Source organism: Prionailurus viverrinus, chromosome F2, assembly GCF_022837055.1.
Source record: "Prionailurus viverrinus isolate Anna chromosome F2, UM_Priviv_1.0, whole genome shotgun sequence".
In the NCBI taxonomy this organism is placed as follows: Eukaryota; Metazoa; Chordata; class Mammalia; order Carnivora; family Felidae; genus Prionailurus; species Prionailurus viverrinus.
Window position 1 is genome coordinate 46,177,180 of NC_062578.1, and position 21,242 is coordinate 46,198,421.

Genomic DNA, 21,242 nt, shown 5'->3' on the forward strand with positions numbered 1-21,242 from the left:
CCAGCAATAATGCTTAACCTGGGCACCCTGTGGCCAGTCAGGCTGACACAAAATCACTCATCACAGAAAAGAAGTGAAAATCTGAGGTGGGGGCAACATGACTTAGGTAGAAGACAGAGAAAGGGAGGAAGCCCAGTAAGATGTTTCCTATGGCTATTGGAACCCAGTTGAAGAGGAAATCGGTAAAATATTGAAGGAAGGGAGTATGGAAGGAGTTTTAATAACAGTTCTACCTATTATGTAAGTCTACCTCAGCTGCAGTGCTGGGACACTTTATAACTCCCTCCCTCCAAGGATTATCCTTGGATTGTCGCATATGGCCTCTAGGGAAAAAGGGAGACAAGGGAAGAGAGACTTTCAAAATTCATTCTTTTATTTCTTGTGTCCCCCTGTAACTTATTAACTTAGTGTTGTTGTTGTTGTTGTTGTTGTTGTTTAAGAGAAAGAGTACAATCTAGAGCAGTAGAGGGAGAAAGAGAGAATTTAAGTAGGTGCCATGCCCAGCACTGGGGCCCAACATGGGGCTTGATCTCATGAACTGAGCCGAAACCAAGAGCTGGATGCTTAACCAACTGAGCCACCCAGGCACCCCCCCCCCCATAACTTATTAACTTAGTAAAATAAATTAGTATAATTGTTTTTAAATATTTTTTGCTACGTATAAATGTAATCAATCATTTTAATGCTCAGTTGTTTGAGCATTGGACTCTTGATTTAGGTTCAGGTCATGATCTCACAGTTCGTGAGATCAAGCCCTGTGTCAGGCTCTGTGCTGACAGCATGGAGCCTGCTTGGGATTCTGTCTCTCCTCCTCTCTCTGCCCCTCCCCTGCTCGCTCTCTCTCTCTCAAAATAAATAAATAAATTTTTAAAAAGATAACTGTAGAAAAGCACAAGTTATGTTGAAGTGTTTCTTACTTGTAATTGTAGTAAAAGACAATGTACTAAGGGCATTGTGGAGGGCAAGACATAGGCCCAGAGTAGTGTTCTTATTCCCATTATGTGTGAGAGAAAGTCTTACTGATCACAGTGCTCCAACACAGATACAGAGAGTATCCTCTAAGTGTTTTGTGGCCAAAGCAGCAAATCTCTTGACTATATGTTGCCCATAGCGTCCCCCACACCACCAGTGTGAAGTGAAGGAAGAAAAAACACCTACATGATGGCACTGATCAGGACTGGCTAGCTTATTCTATAATAAACTCAGCAACAACAAGCAGAAATCCCCTTGGTCATTACTCATTTAATTTAGTGAATTAAATGAGTGTTTGTTTGTGTGCAACAAACACACTGCCTCCCCAGGGTTCCGATGAGTCACGACGTCCCACTGGAAATCCAGGACTTCTGAGTGATGCTCTCTTAGTCTGGACTTGACTCCTTTCACCTGGAGGCCTGTGAGCTCATGCTGTTCTCCCCTCCCCCCATTTTACAAGACAGGATCATTGTTTTAACCCCTCCAAATTGGAAATGGGAAGGATGAGACATAGCAGCAGCCTCTCATCTATGACAAGTCCAAAAAGTTTCTGAGCACGTAACTGTGGGGTTTATACCTTGAAACAAGGACTGGTCTTTGAGCCCTGTCTCTGCTCTTGGAACTGCGCTCTCACCATTTTTCTTCCAGCCCCTGGACCTACTCTCAGAGATCTTTCTTGGTCACATCTGAAGCTCAAATAACCTCAGTCTCTTGTAGCCCAGACTCATGAGTGTATTCATCAGTAGTCATTTCTCAAACACTATTTGATTCCAGAGAATTTATGTACCGATAACCACATCTATGCTCCTTTTCAAGGCATATTCCTGTGCTATCTTGATTCCTTGCCTCTAACTTTAGAGCTTCTGTGGCAAAGTTATACTCTTAATCTAAGCTTTTTTCTGAGTCACTTTTATAATTAAGAGGTTCTAACAGTGAGTGTGATGCCTGTACATAGCCCTAAGGCTGAGTATTAATCTCTCATATTCAAACACTAAACTTTGGTCTCTTGCTGTTTGAGGTCAAAAGCATTTCTAGCTTTGCAAGACCCTGAGTTTCTGGAATCTCTGTTGTTTTTCATTTTTATTTGCAAACTGGCAAATTGTTTGCTGAGCTCATCTCTTCTTCAGAATGCATTCCCAGAGACAGCCAATATTAGCCAACACACACTACTAATGTTTTTGTTTTCACACCTCATCTTCTGGATTAGGTTTATAATCTGCCCCCCAGGTAATCTCAGGCAACAGTTCTACTAAATGTCTTGCTACTTCATAACATGAATTGCCATTTTAATCCCTTTCAATGCCAGTTTCTACTGCCTGACCAGTAAGCCAAGGACTCATGCATTAGGTTTCTGCTGGAACCCTACTTCTGTTACCAGTATCTGTGTTAGTTGGTATAGGCTAGGTTATGCTGCCTATCAGAACCCTAGAATTTGCTTCTTGCTCATGCTTTGTGCCCAGGGAGCTCTGTTCTCCATCGTCAGTCAAGGATGCAGGTTGATGGAGTTTCCATCACTTTCTGTCTGCCCCATTGTAACAAATCACCCCAAAACCTAGAGGCTTGAAAACGCTTGACTTCTCGTGAGTCTGAAGGTTTGGTAGCATGATTTTTCTGCAGGATGAGCCTGAGATAACTCATGCAGCCGCATTCAGCTGGAAGTTGGCTGAGGAATGAATTCAGCTGGAAAGTCTGGGCATCTCTCTCACCATGTGGTCTCTCTTTAGGGAGGCGAGGCCAGGCTTCCTCACATGGTTGGCAGGAGGGCAAACCCCAGTAAGCAAGCTTTACCAAGCTTCTTGCCCCACATTTGCTGAGATCCCATCGGCTGACGACAGCCACATAGCCAAGCTCTGTATCCATAGGAGAGTGGACTAAGCAAGGGCATGGGTGCTGGGTGTGTGGCTGCTACAACCAGCTAGACTAGGAGTCAGCAAGGTTTTTCTTCAAAAAGTTTCTTCTTCACTAAGTATTTGAGGTTTTGAAGGCCAAACCTTCAGACCAAAACAAGGACTTATTTTGAAACCTCCGGGGAACCTAGGTACAAGTGCCTAATTTCTCTGGTAGGTAGATACCTAACTCTCTAATCCCTAGAGCTGCCACTGTACAAAATGCTTGGCCTTGTGAGCAGTTTCTCTACTGGGGGAAAGAGACAGGGATAGGCTCCTGAGAATTAAAGTCCATGTTTCTTCCATTCTAGTGGTGAGTGAAAGGGACACCCAGCAAATTTTTCTGCAGAGTCCAGGTTTTTGACCAGAAGAAGTACCTTTAAAGGTTGGGGTTCATTTGCCTGCTTCAAAGTCCCTTGGGCAGTTAACAGAAACCATCAGCTTGCCTAATCTTCACTCTTAGAAGGTACTAGTGTCCTCATTTCCTAAGGCCCAAAGATGACTGTGAGAATGAGCAGAACAGTAAATATATCCCTTACTGATCCTCTCCCTCCCTCCTCTGAGGGGTGGTAGTTCTCTGCTAAAACCCTGGGACATACGCTGAAGTTACGCAGAGTCACTGAGAGAGGGAAATATAGATGTTTGTTCCAGATGAATAATCCCACATCTATAAGCCGAGTAAAAAAACAGTTGACATCCTTTGCATATCATACAAAATAATAAATGTGAGTGTTTCTCAAATAATACCTGTTTTGCTTTAGATTCATGAGCTGAGCCATTTTTTAAGTTGGCTGCATTCCAGATTTTATCACAGTCAACTACAGTTCTTATCTTAGAACAGATAAGGCAGATTCAAGATACAGGGTCTTTTGAAACAGATATTTCTGCAAAGCAATCCATTTGGGAAACATGTCCATAGAGAACAAATGGACTCTGCTCCTGCCCTCAAGAAGCTGACAATCTAGCAATTGAGTCAGGTGTATAAACAGGCGACTGTACTACAAACAATACAGGCTTGTGATGAAATAGAAATATGGTTAAAATGCCTCAGGAATGCTGGAGTTAGTATCAAGCTGAGGAAAGGAATAGGAAAATGAGAGAGTACCTTCAGGGGAAAAGGTATCCTTAAGGAGCATGTGCAAAGAGACACAGGATTTGGAAAGAACCTGTGCTGGAAGGCATCTTCTGGGCGCCGGGAGTGCTGAGTGGCAGACAAGGGCCTAAGCTAAAGCAGCAGCCATAGGATGAAAACGAAGGCCCTAGGGGAGGAGCCTGCAGAGCTAGGGCATCTGAGGACTGCTGTGCTCCAGGAGATGAGAGGGAGGAGGCAGAGGTGACGCCCAGGTGCCCTGGGTGCTGCACATGGTCAGGAGCCACTATGCAAGAAAGAAACCCAGTGACACTGAAGTCCCTTCTGGGTTTGAGTCTGTGACTGTCCCCTGTGGCTCTGTGCACACTCTTTCTGGTACCTCTTCATGTGGTCAGAATTCCAATACATTCATTACATGTCAGGCAGGCACCTAGCTTTGTTCCGTCATCCGGAAATTTGCAGTCGTCTTTTATTTGCTGCCCTAACAGTAATAAAGGGCCCAGACTTGGACTGAATTGATACTGCAGATTATCAGAATCAACATTCCCAAACATAAGGAGGTTCTTGCCCCTACTCTCAGGTAATGCTGGCTGTGAACATGATGTTCTTGGAGTTGTTTTTCAAATAGTTCTGTTCTGTTTTCAAATATTTATCCATTTAAGCAACCTCGGTATTTAATGCTGAAAGGACATCTGTTCTGCTGGCCCGGCACCTGGCTTCTGAGATCGAACTTTTTTTAGGTCTTAGTCCACCTTCCCATAGAAGCAAAATTAATTTTGACTCCAAGCAAATGAAGTTATCTGACACTATTGTTACAAGTTACATGAGAGACTAAGAGACCTTGAGGGGATTATGACATGTCAACAGCTGTTGGTAGGTTTTCTGGTATGTTTCTGTGTCCCCAGGATATGAAGACATCCTCATGGTAGTAAGTCAACACTCAAGAGCCTGGAAGTTTTTTGCATGTTGCATTTCAAGTCCTGAGTTTCAGGGTTTGGTTGTTTTTTGGTTTTTTTTTTTTTTCCACAGAGGTTGATATGCACACGTAAAGCTGGCCCATGGCTGGGCTCCAGCCCATACAGAGCTATTTGCCAATTCCAAAGAAGCAGAGAAGGAAGACACACATGCCCCATCATCCATCATTGTTTTTTTCTACGAACCTTACAGCTGGATATTGAAAAATCTGGATTTGATCTTTCTTTTTTTTTTCTTCATTTCAAGTCAGCTGTATAGCCTGTACACATAGATATAAAGAAATATAACCAAGAAGTGTTTGTGGTATTGAATCAGGACTTAAGACATTTGAAAGTAACCATTTCAGTAGTGTTTCTTATTTCTTTTTAATCAGATTCTGAATATTCTTTTCACAGGTTGTGTTCCTGACTGGCTTTGGCTATGTGTATGTGGACGTTGTCCTTCAGTGTGGCACAGTCTTCATCACTGTGGCCCCAGAAGGAAAAATGGGACCTATTTTAACCGCTACCAACAGGTAGGATTAATTATTATCCCAGTCACAGCATGGTAAGCTTGCCCATTAAAAATTTGTAAACCTGGGTGCCTGGGTGGCTCAGTCAGTTAAGTGTCCAACTCTTGATTTCAGCTCAGGTCACGATCTATGTCATGGTCGTGAGCTCGAGCCCCACATGGGGCTCTGTGCTAAGCTTGGAGCCTGCTTAAGATTCTTTTTCTCCCTCTTTCTCTGCTCCTCCCATGCTCATATGTGTGCCCATTCTCCCTCCCTCCCTCCCTCTGTCTCTCTCTCTCTCTCTCTCTCTCTCTCTCTCTCTCTCTCAAAAAGAAAGGAAGGAATAGAGAGAAGAAAGCAAAGAGAGTATAACATTGAATATATAGCTATGATTAGTCATGTATCCTAGGTATGTATGTATGTATGTATGTATATAACACACACACACACATAAATACTTCTCTGTTCACACATTCTCACACACACGTTCCCAGAAAACATTCCTAGAACTAAGACTCAAAAGAAAGAATCAAGAGGCCCCTGCGTGGCTCAGTCAATTACGTATCTGACTTCAGCTCAGGTCATGATCTCGCAGTTCGTAAGTTCAAGCCCCGCATTGGGCTCTGGGCTGACAGCTCAGAGCCTGGAGCCTACTTTCAATTCTGTGTTTCCCTCTCTCTGTCTCTCCCCCACTCACACTTGGTCTCTCTGTCTCTCTCTCTCTCTCAAAAATAAATAAACATTAAAAAAAATTTTTTTTAAAGAATCAAAATTGTTAGTAGATGTGGGAGTTATAAGTGATTAGCTAATAATTTTCTGCATTTTAATTTTATACAGAAGAATGTATTTTATAATAAAGTTTATTTAAAAATGTATTTAAAATATAAAATAACAATACTAACTTCCATATGTTTGTTTAAGCCTTTTAAAAAAAAAGTTCCTTGTTTTTCATATATAGTTAAGAACTTATTAATTTGGACCTGCCAAATCATTATTAATTTGAATTTACAATATTTCAAACAAGGTTGGGTAGAATGTTTTCTTTGCCCAGAACTTTGTAAAAAATGAATAGCATAACAAATGGAGACTAAATATAAAATTACATAACACAAAATTTCAAGCCTGCACAACAGTTTCAGAAACATTTGTCTATGGCATTAATAGGGCATTAATCATACTAGCAACAAATTATACATTGAGTGATAGAAATAGGAAAGGCACAAGTATTTGCTACTATCTGTTGAATCAATGAATAAAGGAACTATTACACCCCTTGCTTTGAAGTGCTTACTGGATGCCAGGTGCTATTCTAAGGATGGGGATACAACAGTGACTAAGAAGACCAGAATCTCTGCTCTCAAAAAGATGATCACATTTTCCTAGGTGTAGAATGGAAGACAGAGAATAAACATAATAAAAAAAGACTTTATGGGACAGTAGAAGGTTGGCTTTCTGCAGGGGTAAAAACAGCCGGGTAAGAAAGACCAGGAGTGCCAGGGCATAAGGACGGAGAGGACACAACTTTAGAAAACCAGTGTAGGTAAGCCTTCCCACGAAGTTGACATTTGAGCAAAGACTCAAAAGCTGCAAGGGGGTTAGTAATGTGGGTATCTGGTGGAGAGCTTTCCAGACAGAAGGCACATCTGGTTCAAAGGTCTGAAACAGTGGGTCTGACATATTGGAGGCTCAGGGAAGAGGCCAGTGTGGGCCAAACAGAGTGGATGGAAGTAGAAAGAGTATCTGAGGCCAGAGCGGTAAGGGCTGGGAGAGGGGGACATGGTGTAGGACTTAGCTTTATTTCTGAATGAAATGGAGAAATCATCGGAGCATTTTGAGTGGAGAAGTGACATAATCTGACCTAAATTTTTAGAAACTTATTTATCATTTATTTGTTTGTTTGTGAGGTAGACCATATAGAAGTGAGGGTGCAAGCAGTGAAACCAGTTAGGACACTGTCACCGTTACTCACACTAGAGATGCTGATGGCTTAGACTGCAGTGGGATCAGTGGATATGGGAAGGAAAGGTCAGAATCTGGATGCACCTTCTAAGAAGAAACCATTGGGTTTTCCCTGATGCACTGGATAGGGGTTAAAAATGGAGACATCAAGGAGGACTCCTAAACTCGGGCTGTAAGCAAGTGATAGGATGTGGTTGCCATTAACTGGATGGGAAAGACCATATGCAGGTTGGGGTGGGGTGTATGATCTAGAGTTTGATTATAGACGTGACAGGTTGAGATGTTTTTTAACAAAGAAGTGACAAAGTGGAGAGGCAGTTAGATGTAGGAGACTGGCACTTGGGTGGTCCTGGGCTGCCTATGTGACTTTGGGAGCCATGAGCACCCAGACAGCAAATCGGGGCCGTGGGAATGAGTGAGATCTCCCAGTGGGGGGGGGGGCCCGGACACAGGAACAGAAGAGGGCAAGGGCTGAGCCTTGGGCACCTTAATTTTCAGTGATCAGGGAGAAGAGGAAGGGGTCGCACAGTGACTGAGAAGTAGAAGAGAAGATCTATAAAGCAAGTGTTCCCAGAGGAAAGGAGTTATCGACAAGGTGAAATGCCATTGTAGGTCAAGTGAGCCACAGACTGAAAAGCCATCATTCAGTTTAGCCACACAGAAGTCACTTGGTGAGCGTTGCTTTGGCAGACTATGGGGGCAGAAGCCTGCTTGGACCAAGGTGAAGAGAGAATGGAAGGCAGCCAGCAGACAATGTGTGTAGAAGTTTTTATGTAAGAGAGGGCAGAAAACTGAGTAGTAGCTAGAGAAGGAAGTGGTGGAGTTACAAGAGGGATTTTGAAGACAGGAGAAATAGCATCATGTTTATAAGCTGCCGATAATGAAAAGAAAAATGAAGGTAAAGGAGACGGGTGGGTGGCTAAAGTGATGTCCTTAAGGAGGTGAGAGCAGAAGGATTTTGGGCACCGTGACAGGTTGGCCTGAGGCAGGAGCACCGCAGTCCAGATCTGGAAGTGGTAGGGAGAGCTGAGCACATGGCCCAGGTGCCACTAGAGGGGCCAGGATACGGGGGCTCAGGGTGAGTTTTCTTCTCTTTGCTTTACTTCAAGGTGAGGAGTCTTGGTGGTTTGATTTTACCTTTCTGCCTTGAGATGATCATGATAGAGAATTAGTGCGCAAACGCTAGAAGAATTTTGGAGTACAAATCTGGTGTTGACAAGGGAAGCATGTACAGAACATGACAAGAGCTTGTGCTGGTCCCTTGGGGGACATTCCCCAGTACTGTCGGGAACGTGGCAGGTTCTGTCCAGACACCACAGTCTGAAAGTTGAATTCTTATTGTTTCTTGCGAGAACCTGATGGAATATCAGGAGGGGTGTAATAAGGCCCTATTGAAAGGAAGGGAGGGTGGGAGGGAAGGGAGGAGAGAAGAGGAAAAAAGGGAGGGAGGGAAGGAAGGAAGGAAGGAAGGAAGAGAAAGAAAGAGGAAAAAGAAAAGAGGGAGACTTATGTTGTTTTCCCTTTCTCTAGAACTCTGGAGAAGATTGTGACATTTAAAATGTTCATCACTCAGTTGAGCTTGGTGGTGTTTGATGACCTCACCCACCACAGAGTATCATCTGAACTTCTGAGACTCACACTGGACAGTGTTTTCCTCCAAATGGCCCCCATGACTGGCCACCTCCGCGGGGAGGAGGCCGCTGCAGCGCCCCTTCGGCCTCACTGTGTGGAAGTCTACTGTGGGGACCTGCAGTTAGACAACCAGCTGTATAACAAGTCCAGTTTCCACTTCGCGGTCTTAGTCTGCCAGGGGGAAAAACCAGAACCCATGCAGTGTCCCAAAATGCAAAGCCTCCTCGTATCCAGCAGAGAGCTGGAAGAATACAAGAAAAATTGTTTTATCAAACTTTGCCTCACCTTAACCGAGGGCAAGAACTTCTTATTCGATGATATTAACGAGTTCAGTTTTGAATTGAAACCTGCCCGGTTATATGTGGAAGATACATTTGTGTACTACATCAGAACTTTGTTCCGGACCTACCTTCCTGACGGCAACCTGGCCGGTCACCCTGAGGTACTCACAGGTGGCAAACAGGTGTTGCCCGCGCAGGTCAGACAGCACGCCAGGGCCTTGGTGAATCCTGTGAAGTTACGGAAACTGGTGATACAGCCGGTGAATCTCCTCGTCAGCATCCACGCTTCCCTCAAGCTGTACATAGCCTCTGACCATACGCCACTCTCCTTCTCAGTGTTTGAAAGAGGCCCCGTCTTCACCACGGCCAGGCAGCTCGTCCACGCCCTGGCGATGCACTATGCCGCGGGGGCTCTTTTCAGAGCAGGTGAGGTCACACGCTGGGGGTCCTTGATGAACTAGAGCCTGGGCCAAAAGGGATTGCTCCTGGGAGTGCCTCATCAACTTCAAAACTAGGGAGGCACTACTGTGAGAGGGGAAGAGTATGGGCTTTGCGGTTAGGCCTGGATTTTTTTTTTTTAAGTGGGCTCCACACTCCAACTTAACTGAAAGTGGAGGGCTTGAACTCACAACCCTGAGATCAACACCTGAGATCAAGAGTCAGAAGCTTAACCGACTGAGCCACCCAGGCGCCCAAGTCAGACCTGGATTTAAATCCACACTCCGCCACTGCCTAAGGCCTTGGGCAAGTTATTGAACCTCCCCAAGTCTCAGTTTCCTCATCTCTAAAATGGGTTTTAAGATTTCTGAGAGGATAAAATAAAAGGACTTGGCACTTAATAAACACTCAACCAATAGTAGCTTTTATATTTGCTATGATGCAACTTAGACTGTTAATTCCATTTAGCATACACTTTTTAGATCCCTGCAGGTCCAAGGCTCTGTATGGGCACATCAGTGCAGTCTGGAAAACCAGCCCTGGGCTTAAAAGAAATCCAGTTGTAGCTTGTTGGCTTCCTTCATTAAGGTCCATGAATAGCTGTAGGTGAGAAATTCAGAGGATTTGTGTGCCCATAAGATGCGTAAAGAGCCCTCTACCTACCCAGCGTGGCCCTGCCAGTCTAGACAGATCGCAAAAAGAAAGTGGTTAGTGTCTCGGCTTGTCCACAGACGTGAGATGGAAGTTTGTGGGGGGGTTGTTTGAATATGAATATGAATATTGTATGGTGAGTACTGTGTGCTGAAAGACAGAGTGGTCTCAGAATATTCTATGGTAATTGGCAACAAAACACATGTTCCTGACCTAAATTCACTCCAACATGGTTTCAGTTTGATTACTCAGCTCCTTATGTTCCCATGAATTCAGGCAACAAACACCAACCCGTGTTGGGTCTTGTAGGTCCTTTCTAGCAAAAAACATGGCAGTCTTCCTTTCTGAGAGTAACAAAGGAGAGAATGTTTGTAACATTGTACTTAGTGAAAGCATTCCCATATAAGCTTAACAGTGTAACAGTAAATGACCCATGTTGTTGCCCCACTGGTGAGATTACATTTTCTCCATAATGACATTCATAGAGTCAGTAAGGTTACCTAGAAGTCTTAACTGAAAATGACAAGATCAGGGGAGGGCCCTGCCTGCACTATTGTTTTGATAGCTTGCACAACAATGAAGAAAATATTTCTCTCTTGCTAAGAAATCACTTAAAAATAAGCAGTTAACATTTCAAATTTAATAGATGGGTATATTTATAAACAATTCCAGAAACTTAACCTTTCAGGCAGTGTTTGTTTTTAACATGAGAAGCGGGCACGTAAGTGACTGAGCTCTGATGTGGGGCCTGGGAAGAACTAAGCCTCCCACCAGGCCACCACATAATGCTGAGGTGTGGGGGGACAACCATGCAGGTAATGAGCTGGCAGAGAAACTCCCAACTGTGGCACCAAGGAGCCATGTCCCTGCAGCCTGTGTGCTAAAAATGCTCTGTTTTGTTTTTTGTTTTTAATGAGCTTTCACAAGAACATTCTGTTTGGATTTTTTGTAATCTACCTAAAAATCCTCTAAGCTGTTGTCCCAACCTCATTATACTCTGGGACAAGAAATTCTAACATAGAGGGCCAAGTTTTTAGAGCCTGTTGAGAATTCTGTTACTAGAAACCTACAGACAAAAGGAGATGGTAGCAGGTTACCAGCACCCAGGTAGAAGAGGCTTCGAGAGAATGTACTAGCATCCTCTTGGAGGAAGGGGGAGGGCTGGCCTGGGAGTGAACAACTTGCATCTGTATCTCACGTGGGTCAGGATTCACCCACTGAACTTGACTAGAAGGTTCTTAACTGGGATGGTCGAAATACCCTGACCTCATTTCTAGGGAAGTTTGTGGCTTCACCTTGAGGAGGTTTTAAAAGTAAACAGTCAAGTAATTAGAAATGAATAGCCTATTTGAAGGAAAGAACGTGGGCTTTCTAATCTCCTGGGGTCCCTCTACACCCAAGTCTCAATTTGATAGGAAGTCAGACAGACACTCTTTTCCAACCAAATCTCCAAACATACAGGCAAAGGATACTTGCTTCTGGACGATAAAGAAGGAGTGTCCTCAGATACTTCCTGCCCGTTTCTGGCTAGCTCCCATGCTGCTGAGAAGTAACTCTGGCCCACACATGGCCCTCCCGTCAGGCAGTGCTCCTGACCCAGGAAACCTACCCACCTTCGGGTGGCTGGGGGAGCCAGATGGGGAGGCTGGGTGGGATCCCTTCACTCTGCGCCCACCGTGCTGACTCTGAAGGGCCCATTGTAGATGGTCTGTGCTTGGCAATATCTTACTCTCCTTTCTTTATCCTGTGTGTGAAATCTATGGAGAGAAGGGGAATTAAGATGTTTCTAGAACAACTTGCTACCTGCAGGTAGAACCTTATGACTATTCCAGGTTAAAGGGAATCTGCTGTTTCTTTACCTGCAGAGTGAGCCCTCCAGGGAACCGTATTCCACAACCTTCTTCAGCACCCTGCCTGCCCATTGCAACCCAGGCTCACAGAAAGAGGGTGGGTGGGCTGAGCAACGAGGTAAACCTCGTTTGGAAACCCAGCCCACGTGTCCAAGCAGTGGGGAGATTGTGAGCCCTTGACCTAATCTCAGAGCCACACTTGGAGACAGAGTAACACCAGGTCAGCCTCATCTCGGTCCCCTGAGGCTGCTACCCCTGAGCCCAGGGAGAAGCCCAGTCATTAGCTCATCCTTATGTAAAGGGATATAACAGCACTTCATTTGCACAGTGACCTTGAGCATGAAATAAGCTGAATGCCTGGCACCCAGAGGCCCTCCCATTTATAGTTCTTACCTTCTGGAACTGATTCCCTCTTTTAACCTAAACCCTAGTGGTATCCTCCTGATGTTCCAGAAAAGAGGAATGGACTCAAAATTTAAGAATGTCTTTCTCTATGTGTAGGGGCTGGGCCCGGAACCCTTTAGGGTTCTGGCGTGGTTCTTGCAGCCACACCTTGCTGACCCTCTGGGACCAGTGACTTGACCGAGGGTCTGTCTCAGGCTTATCCTCCAAGAATCTACTGGTGAGGCAGGATTCGCTCGCACACGCGTCCTGTCCCCACGGCCTCCCCACGAGAGCACTCTTGGCCACAGTCTGGCGGGGGGTCCGTGGTTCCCAGAGGAAGTCACCTGTCTACAATCGTGTGCTTAGCCCTTGGCCCTGCCGGCCCCTCCAGTCCACTGGGTGAAAGTGCTGAGCCCCCTCCCCGGGGAGCAAGGTGAAGGGAAGCCACGGTGAAGTTCACGCACAGCCGCGTTCCCACGAGACAGCATACACCACAGTCAGGCCACTGAGCAGGCCGGCCCCTGGCAAGCCCCTGCTCAAATAGGAAACCAGATCCAAAGCTCCCCTCCTGGGACACTGGAAGGGAACACTCCCTCTCACTAACCTAATCAGTATGTCCATGTCACCAATGTTTACACAACTGAAGCTGGGGTTGAAGGGGAGACATTTGTCTGGCTTCAGCTCTGCTCCAAAGGAAAGCACTCAGCTGGGTAGGATTGGGAAAGATTAAAAATAACTCCTCCATCCTTGTCAGAACTTTGCCTCTCCTTTGCAACACCCCATTTAGCATCTGGCCTCCTCCCCCTCCTGGTGCCTCCGCTGCCCTGAGGTGGTTCTAAAGACAGCTTCCCAGCCTGCAAACACCTGCACCCTGGGAGACCGCCTTTCCTCGGGTGCATGGGAACGCGTGTCCCCTCGCACGCGGGTCCCTCTTAGCGGGAATACAGGAGACTCGGGCAGGGAAGTCATATTAAAGCTATTTGTGAGGCTGCCAAAGGATCGCTTTGATTTATAAAGTATGAAAGTTTGCCATTTATGAATTCACAGTGAATGAGTTATTTCCCAGATTGTGCTCCAGAGGAGCTTATAACATTCTCAATTCCAGTGTGAAAAATGAATTGCAGGGAAAATGGGTCACTGTTCCCCAATGTTGAAAGTGCCGCATTGAAGGTCTCAGTCGCCCCTTCCCGTTGGTCCCTTCCAGGCTGGGTGGTTGGATCTCTGGAAATCCTCGGCAGCCCCGCAAGTTTGGTGCGAAGCGTCGGGAATGGCATCGCCGACTTCTTTAGGCTTCCGTACGAGGGGCTGACCAGAGGCCCGGGAGCCTTCGTGAGTGGAGTCTCCAGAGGGACAACGTCATTTGTAAAGCACATTTCCAAAGGTAGCTACTTTGGTTTCTTTTCATAAAGCCTCATGTTCATTCCTCCCCTTATTTTTCCTTTTTGAAGAACACATTACAGCTTTCAGGGCCTTCAGTGTGCCTCTACCTTTGTTTAGCCCGTTAGATTGCCGTGAAATGTTGGATTTGTAACAAAGCTCACATCTAATGCCTTATGTTTTAAACAGATCGCTGCTTGCCTGCAGTGTGTGAAAATGTTTCAGAAACTTCAGAACCTTACACCTCCCATTGGGAAAACAAGCATTGGCTCAACTGTTATTCCATGCGATAAATACAGAAATATTAAAGGTGTTCAGGACTTCTGCTACACATCAGCAACCCTACACTGTGTTGCCTCTTCATTTTTTTAAATGTAGATACAGTTGTCATAACTTGCGGAAGGACATGGATACGTTTGGACGTGGAAGCGGATTTGGAGGGGACCAGCCAGCTTTCCTCCAGCATATGCCACATCAACAGTGCCATCTTGTGGCCCGGATAGGTCACGGGGCACAGAAGCCAGACTGCTGCCCGCATGAAGGGGAATGTTTTCGTTTTACCCCTGTGTGTGCTTGACGATATTTTGGTCAGGTTGGCAGTGACTCGGGAACTAACAAGGGCCATCTGAGTCCCCTTTTCTTCTCAGCAGGAGGCAGGGAAAACAGGGCAAAGGGCTTCTCCCCCATAAAAGGCTTTTTAATGTCAACAGTGCTGCAACTCTGTTATGAGTGGGTAGGTTATAGAAGTCTCCAGAAGGCTCAAAAGCAGAGGAGCCTGAAATATGAGCGCCCGTCGTCCTAGAGGGGGGCTGGCAGGAGAATGGCAAGAGCAGTAAACCGAGTTGTGTGGACGAGGCCGGGCCCACTCCCCTGGGCCCCGGCCGTCCGGGAGGCCTGTGAGCTGAGAGCCGGAGGAGCTCACCGATGAGTCACTGGCGGATTTCTCACTCCCGACACTTGAGTCTTTGTGGTTCTGTTGTTTTTATTTTCAAATAAGACAACCGACACCTGCTAAACTGAAGCCCGCAGTAATTTTAGCATACTGACTCACTGAATGTGTTTTACACTTGTTCTCTCCTTCTCTTAGGGAAAACTGTCTCATTTGCTGCTGTCTGCGTGTGCACGTGGACTTTTTCTTTTTAGATTACTGGTAAAGATGCAGCGGCAAAAACGACATCTTCCGTCTCCTCTTGGAGCCGGACATCCTCTCACAGATGAGTGAATTCGTTAGTGTCAGGATCTGTCCATTGATGTCTTTCAGTGTGGCTTCACTGAGACCTGTACAGACTTGCCAGAAAACCCGACATAGTCATGGCTTTCCCGTGTCCTCTCTCCTTTATTGTCCTCACTGTTTTCAGTTAACACCCCGAGAATCAAAACCGCACATGTTCTGTGCGGCACCAATCGTTGTTGCCTCTGAATGTCTGGTGATACAGTTTAGGGTCTCCCTCTGCTATGAGAGATGAAGGGGGGAAATAAATTTTATTCCTAAATAGAAATATTTCTTTACAATCTAAGATTCAGCAGCATGACCTTAACCTTTAAAATGAGAGCAAATTTTAACTTTCAAAACTGGGCCTCAGTGAGGACTTCAAAACTGAGTGCTCTAGCCAAGCCTCCACCATCAAACAATAGCGAATGCTACTTTCATCTGAAACTCTGGGCATTTTTCTGGCAACAGAGATTCTCGCCTGACCCGTTTTGAGGCGTGCCGTCACCCTGGTGAGCAAGTGTTAATCTTCGCCTTTTTTTCACAATTTTCTTCAGGCTGTTGCTTCAAGCTGCCCAAAGGAAGCCCCCGTCACTCACCACCTGGGCAGGTCCCAAGGCACCCCTCCCCCACCACCAGCCCTGTGAGGACCGATCCCCGGGGGCCCCCCATGTATGTGACCATAAGGCCAACCCACGTGCTCTTGTGCCCTCAGGTACCCTCACCTCCATCACCAACCTGGCCACGAGCCTGGCCCGGAACATGGACCGCCTCTCACTGGACGAGGAGCACTACAACCGGCAGGAGGAGTGGCGGCGGCAGCTGCCCGAGAGCCTGGGCGAGGGGCTGCGACAGGGCCTGTCCCGCCTGGGCATCAGCCTGCTCGGTAAGGAGCTGTGGGGGACGCGCGCTCATGGCTCTGCGGGCCGGCCAGGTGCTCAGTTCCCCGGGACTAGGGGTGGTTGTACGGTTTCCATCCTTCCTGCAGGCAAAGCTGAGGCTCAGGGAGAGGAGGGCACTCCCTCTGCTTCCTGCCCTGCATCCATGAGGCACTGGGACAGGACCTCCTTACCAAAGCCATCAAGCAGCCGTGATGGGGCCGTCCCCTGACCTTCCCGGATAGAGGCTCACCTGCACAGATGCCCAGGCTCTACCCACCCCCCACCCCCGCCCACATAAGTGTCCTTCCATAGGCGCCCCCCCAAGCGTGGGGGTGTCAGCGCAAGGACAGCAGCACAGGGCCACTGTTCGCTTGTCAAGGTCACAGGCAGACGTTGTGCCACGCCCTCTCCGCCATGCACATATGGCAGACGCTCACCTTTGAGAAGCACTTCAGCGGCGTGCGAACGTCACATAAACTTCAGTGAGGAGCCCGCTTCTCCCCTTTTATTTTTTTCAAGAGTGCAGGCTCAGCCTCAGAGTAATTACTGTTTGTCGAGCAGCCAGATGGTATAGTTAGAAGTGAAGATTACCGTGGATATTTCCAAGGACTACAAATGTTCGAAAAATAAGTTGCTTTGGAAAGATCTATAAAAAGGAAGCTTCAGAGCTGAAATTTTGCAGAGCAGGATTTTCAAGGGTATCTTTTGTTTATTTGTTTGCAAAGGAATTTAAAACTGTATTGCTTGGCAGCTGGCCTGCTGTGCATCAGAAGGAGTGTGCATCTCAGGGAGATCAAAGTGCCCAGAGCGGGGAGAGCAGAGGTCAGACAAGATGAGCTTGAAAGGATTTGTCCTCTCTCCAGTCTGCAGTTCTAGCCTCAGCCCGCAGCGCAGCCAGCCGAGGCCCTGGGAGGAAGCAGTGAGATGTTAGGTCAGGTCAAGTTACTGGAAATTAAGTCGTAACATTCTGTGGTGTGGGGCACTGTCGTGTGATGATGCGCGTGTAAACTGGGAGGCTTACGTATGACCTGGGATGGAACTTCCAGGTAGAGGAGCAGTCCGGAGGCCAGGGTGTCTGCTCCGGGGAAGGCACAGTGGCGTGGGAGCGAGCCACATTCCTGAGGGGCCAGCGGACCCAGACAAGGGTGTCAGGGTCCTTTCTTTGTGACCTCAGGCATGTTCTTCTCTTTTCTGAACTTGGGTTTCTCCTTTGTAAATTGGGGCTGGTAATAACATGATTTAGAGGTAATAATAATGACCTGTGCCAGGCAAAGTGTCCGTGTTTGGTAAACAGCACCACTGATACTCATTATTAGGTTCTGGTAGCAAAGAAACTGTAATAGTTGCCTCATTTCAAAGAGCGTCCCACCAGAGAAAGACAAGCAGACAATGGCGGAAGCAGTCTTGCTTTAGTTTCAGTTCAAGGGATCAAGTTGCTGGAACCACAGGAAGTGACTGAGGTTATCTTGGAGGCTTCGGGTCATTGGTTGGGGTCTTTGGGGCCTTTTTTGGCTAAGAATCATGGGCTTCTAGGCCCTCTACACTGGGCAGGAGAGCTTCCTTCCCTCTAGCCAAGCTCTGTTTGGGGTTCACAGGTGCTCAGCAGAGGAGACCCGAGCTGGCTGGCCTGTGGCTGTGTCCCTCCCAACCAGTCCGTCCTTTTCCCACCCAGACAAGCCCACACCCGCTACCCAGGTGCCACTGTGTAAAATTGGGCCTGGTGGTAGAAATCCATTATGTGAGGAACCACGATCCTCCCTCTGCGGTGTCCCACTTTTTAATTCGGCGCCTGTTGTTAACCAGGCCAGAAAGTCCTAAAATCTTTGCTCTATCACGTCTTGTACAACCTCATATACATGCGAGGGAATCATTTAGTCTGTCTGTGAAACTTCTTCTGTGAGTGGGCTCACAGTCTTTCTGCATTTCTGGTAATTTCCAAAGACCTGGGAGTTCTGTGGATGATGGAAATCCCTTCTGGGTGTGTGCTGACTGTGCGTGCAGGCAGCCGCCTGACCTTGGGCCCCCAGGAGCACCGCCTCTAGCCGCGCACCCTGAGCAAGGCGCCCATTGCCATGCTCCTCATTTTTAGTTCCCAGTGGGCATCTCCGAGTTGGCTCCAATCTGCCGCCTTCCCTCTGGGAGTTCAAGAACTCTCTGTCCTACTCAATCACCAGGTCATCTCAAAAACGTCCAGTCCTAGAACTACCTGATGTGTAGCAGGAAGATGAGAGGAGGGACAAGAGGAGGACCAATCAAGTCCCTCACCTAGGAAATTCTAGATTTATCACCGTTTAATTTATCCCCAGAAATGGTGCTTACAACTGCTAAATGCAATGAAGTGCCTGATTGAAGCTAGAGCTATTATCATTTTGTTTGAAACCCATGCTGAGTGAAACCAGAATATTAGTTCCTCGGTTTCTTCCTCTAGAAGAAACATTTACAACCCAGTTAGCAAAAATATTTTGAAAGACCACTTGAGAGTCGACGGAGCATTTTCACATGTGTCATCCTGTCTGATCTGCAAGCCCTGGCACAGATAGGAAGTTAAGTGACTTGCCCAGGTCACACCTCCACCAGGACAAGAGCCTGGGCTTTTTTCCACATGTCACCCACCCTGGAGGGCTCCGAGCCTGGAAACAATCAGGATGTGGAGAGACTGAACAATTGAAAGTTCCAGGGTAGGAAAAACACATTTTCCCCAAATGTTTATGGGTTTGGTGGGCCTTCTTGCCTCTGTTTCACCCTCATGGGGACACTGTGGAGTGTTACGAGGTCCTTGAAAAATCAAAGGGAGTCGTTAGCTGCCGTGCCCAGCCGCGTCGCCCCAGTCAGCAAGGAAGTGTCAGCCGGCGGAGAGATGCCGCCGAGGCGCTTGGACGAGCGCCACCAGTTTTGAGAGAGCAGTGGCTTTGGGGAAAACTCTGTTTAGCCTACAGAATTGGTAATAAGGCTTCCCCACATTTACCAAACCCACTCCCCAAACACCCCCCTTTCTCCTGCACCCTGGAGTCCGTGCTGGGAGAGGATGTGAGCTCCGTGTCACGGTCACACTCCGTGTTCCCTCCCAGACGTGACTTCTCTCTCGTGAATACCAAAGGCAGGATGTCAGAGCTTGCTTCTGTCATCCCCTTCTCTTGGGCCGCTGCCTGATGGCCGAAGCACTGCCGGATTTCCCAGCAGCCACACCCTCCGTGTCCACGCCACGCTTGGTCTGCCCCTCGGAATCCCACCCAAATCGGCCTCTCCCAGGTGAATCGGGACATTTGCCCTGGAGTGAGTGAGGAAGAGCCAGGCACCAGGACTTGGCACCGATGAGCAGTCCCGATGCCACTGCCGGCCGTCGGCAGGCGGGTTGCAGTTAGTGGAGAATCTGGGAATAACAGAAGTGCTTCCTCCCCGGTGAAATTAATCCGTTCTGGCCTCAAGCTAGAATACCTCCCGTACTCTGTGTGTAGGTTTGGTTCGTCTCTGAAGTGCTGTGCCGTACTGCCCGCCTTAGGCCTGTGCCTCTGCTGTTGGGATCTGAAAAAAAAAAGTGTCCAAAGTAAAATTACAGCACGTGGCGAGGGCAGCACCAAAATAGCCACGTAGGCAGGAAGCTTCATAGAGCGGCGAGCAGTGTTTTCCGCCCAAGGCTGGGGAGGTGGTCCTGGAAGAGTGAGGGAGGCCCCCCCTTGCTTCACAAAGAAAGCCTTCCTCCTCCAGCTAAAGGGTAGCAAAGGGAACACCTCCCGCCTCTGCCTCGCCCGGCACGCGCAGAGCGCACGGAAACTCCCCTCCGAGGCACGCTTCCTTCCGCACCTCCCTTCATCACATCACAGCCAGCTCCATGTGGCCGCCCGCCCCGTGGGCCTGATGCCAACAGACAAGTTTGGGGATCAGTTTCCACTACTTAGAGCAGAGGTCAAGTATATGACAGTAAATAATTTACCAGTCGTGGGATTTAGGTGGATTAGACCTAATAAGAGAGCCTGCTGAAGCCCTGAGAGAAGCTGCCTCTCTCCGGGCACGGCTGCAGATGCCGCGAAATGGCTGCTAGTCTCTCACGGCCTCTCTGGTCTCCGGCTCGCACCTGGTGACCAGTGAGGTGTTGGTGTGTGTGACAGGCCAGCTTTTCCCCTCCAGGGTCTGGTGCTGGGCCGGGGCATGGGATCTGACAGCTCCTTCTCTACCTCTGAGAATCTAACACCTTGTCATGAGGTTCAGATTTTCCACTCTCTGGGCTGCCCAAAGAGTTTATCTATCAAAGCCGCGGTTACTGAGCCCTCCCTGTGGCTGGTGGCCGGAGAAAGTGGAAGATCAAAGGGGAGTTTCACTGTGATACCTGTTTGCACTTAGGCAGGTAGAAGTTAGAAGTTAGAGCTCTGTATGGATACTCACGGCCATCAAGGCTCTACATTCCTCGTAGAGGTTAGGCCTGGCACGTTAAAGGGAAGTGGAAGCTTCTCCATGAAGTAACCACAGGCCCCTCAACTCAATTTTAATAGTCTTAATGGAAATCTGTCCTTGAGAAAAGGCATTTCTTAAATAATTTAATCTATTGGTGAGTTTGTATTTCCCTCCGTTTTCCTACTGACTTAAGCTTGGAGACCTTTCAAAGAAATCAGATCATGACGTTACAAAAGTTGTATTCTTTTTTTTTTTTTTTACATTTATTTTATTTTTGAGAGGCAGAGAGAGACAGAGCACAAGTGGGGGAGGGGCAGAGAGAGAAGGAGACACAGAATCCGAAGCAGGCTCCAGGCTCTGATCCGTCAGCACAGAGCCCGATGCGGGGCTCGAACCCACAAACCGTGAGATCATGACCTGAGCCAAAGTCGGACGCTCAACCGACTGAGCCACCCAGGCACCCCACAAAAGCTATATTCTTTGATTTGATGCTATTCCCTTTGAACTGTCTACCCTGAGATGATCTGAAGAGAAGACCCCACGGTTCTTGCCTCTGCCGTGCACCAATGGTGGCCGCCACCCCCATTGACACTTCCCAGCTGCTCTGACTCCCAACCTCGTGGATGGACAGCAGAACATCACAGTCCTCCTCCTAAGCACACGAGGCAAGCTCCCCAGCCTGAGTGCCGGGAGGGGTGTCTGGAGGGCGCTGAAACAGTGACCCCTCGGCCCTCCACAGGCAGGGCAGCTGGGTCCACTGGGGAGCAGCGTCCTCTG

The 21,242-nt window shown here is 47.7% G+C and overlaps 1 protein-coding gene across 6 annotated transcripts in view; it reads left to right on the forward strand.

Annotated features, from left to right (window-relative positions):
* Window positions 1–21,242, forward strand: part of VPS13B (vacuolar protein sorting 13 homolog B) — an 843,987-nt gene that overhangs the window by 813,489 nt on the left and 9,256 nt on the right. For all 6 annotated transcript variants that reach the window (XM_047842688.1, XM_047842692.1, XM_047842686.1 and 3 more), the window contains 4 exons: window positions 5,319–5,437; window positions 8,903–9,711; window positions 13,813–13,989; window positions 15,911–16,081. In XM_047842688.1, coding sequence (XP_047698644.1) covers window positions 5,319–5,437; window positions 8,903–9,711; window positions 13,813–13,989; window positions 15,911–16,081 — 1,276 coding nt within the window. The remainder of the gene's footprint in view (window positions 1–5,318; window positions 5,438–8,902; window positions 9,712–13,812; window positions 13,990–15,910; window positions 16,082–21,242) is intronic.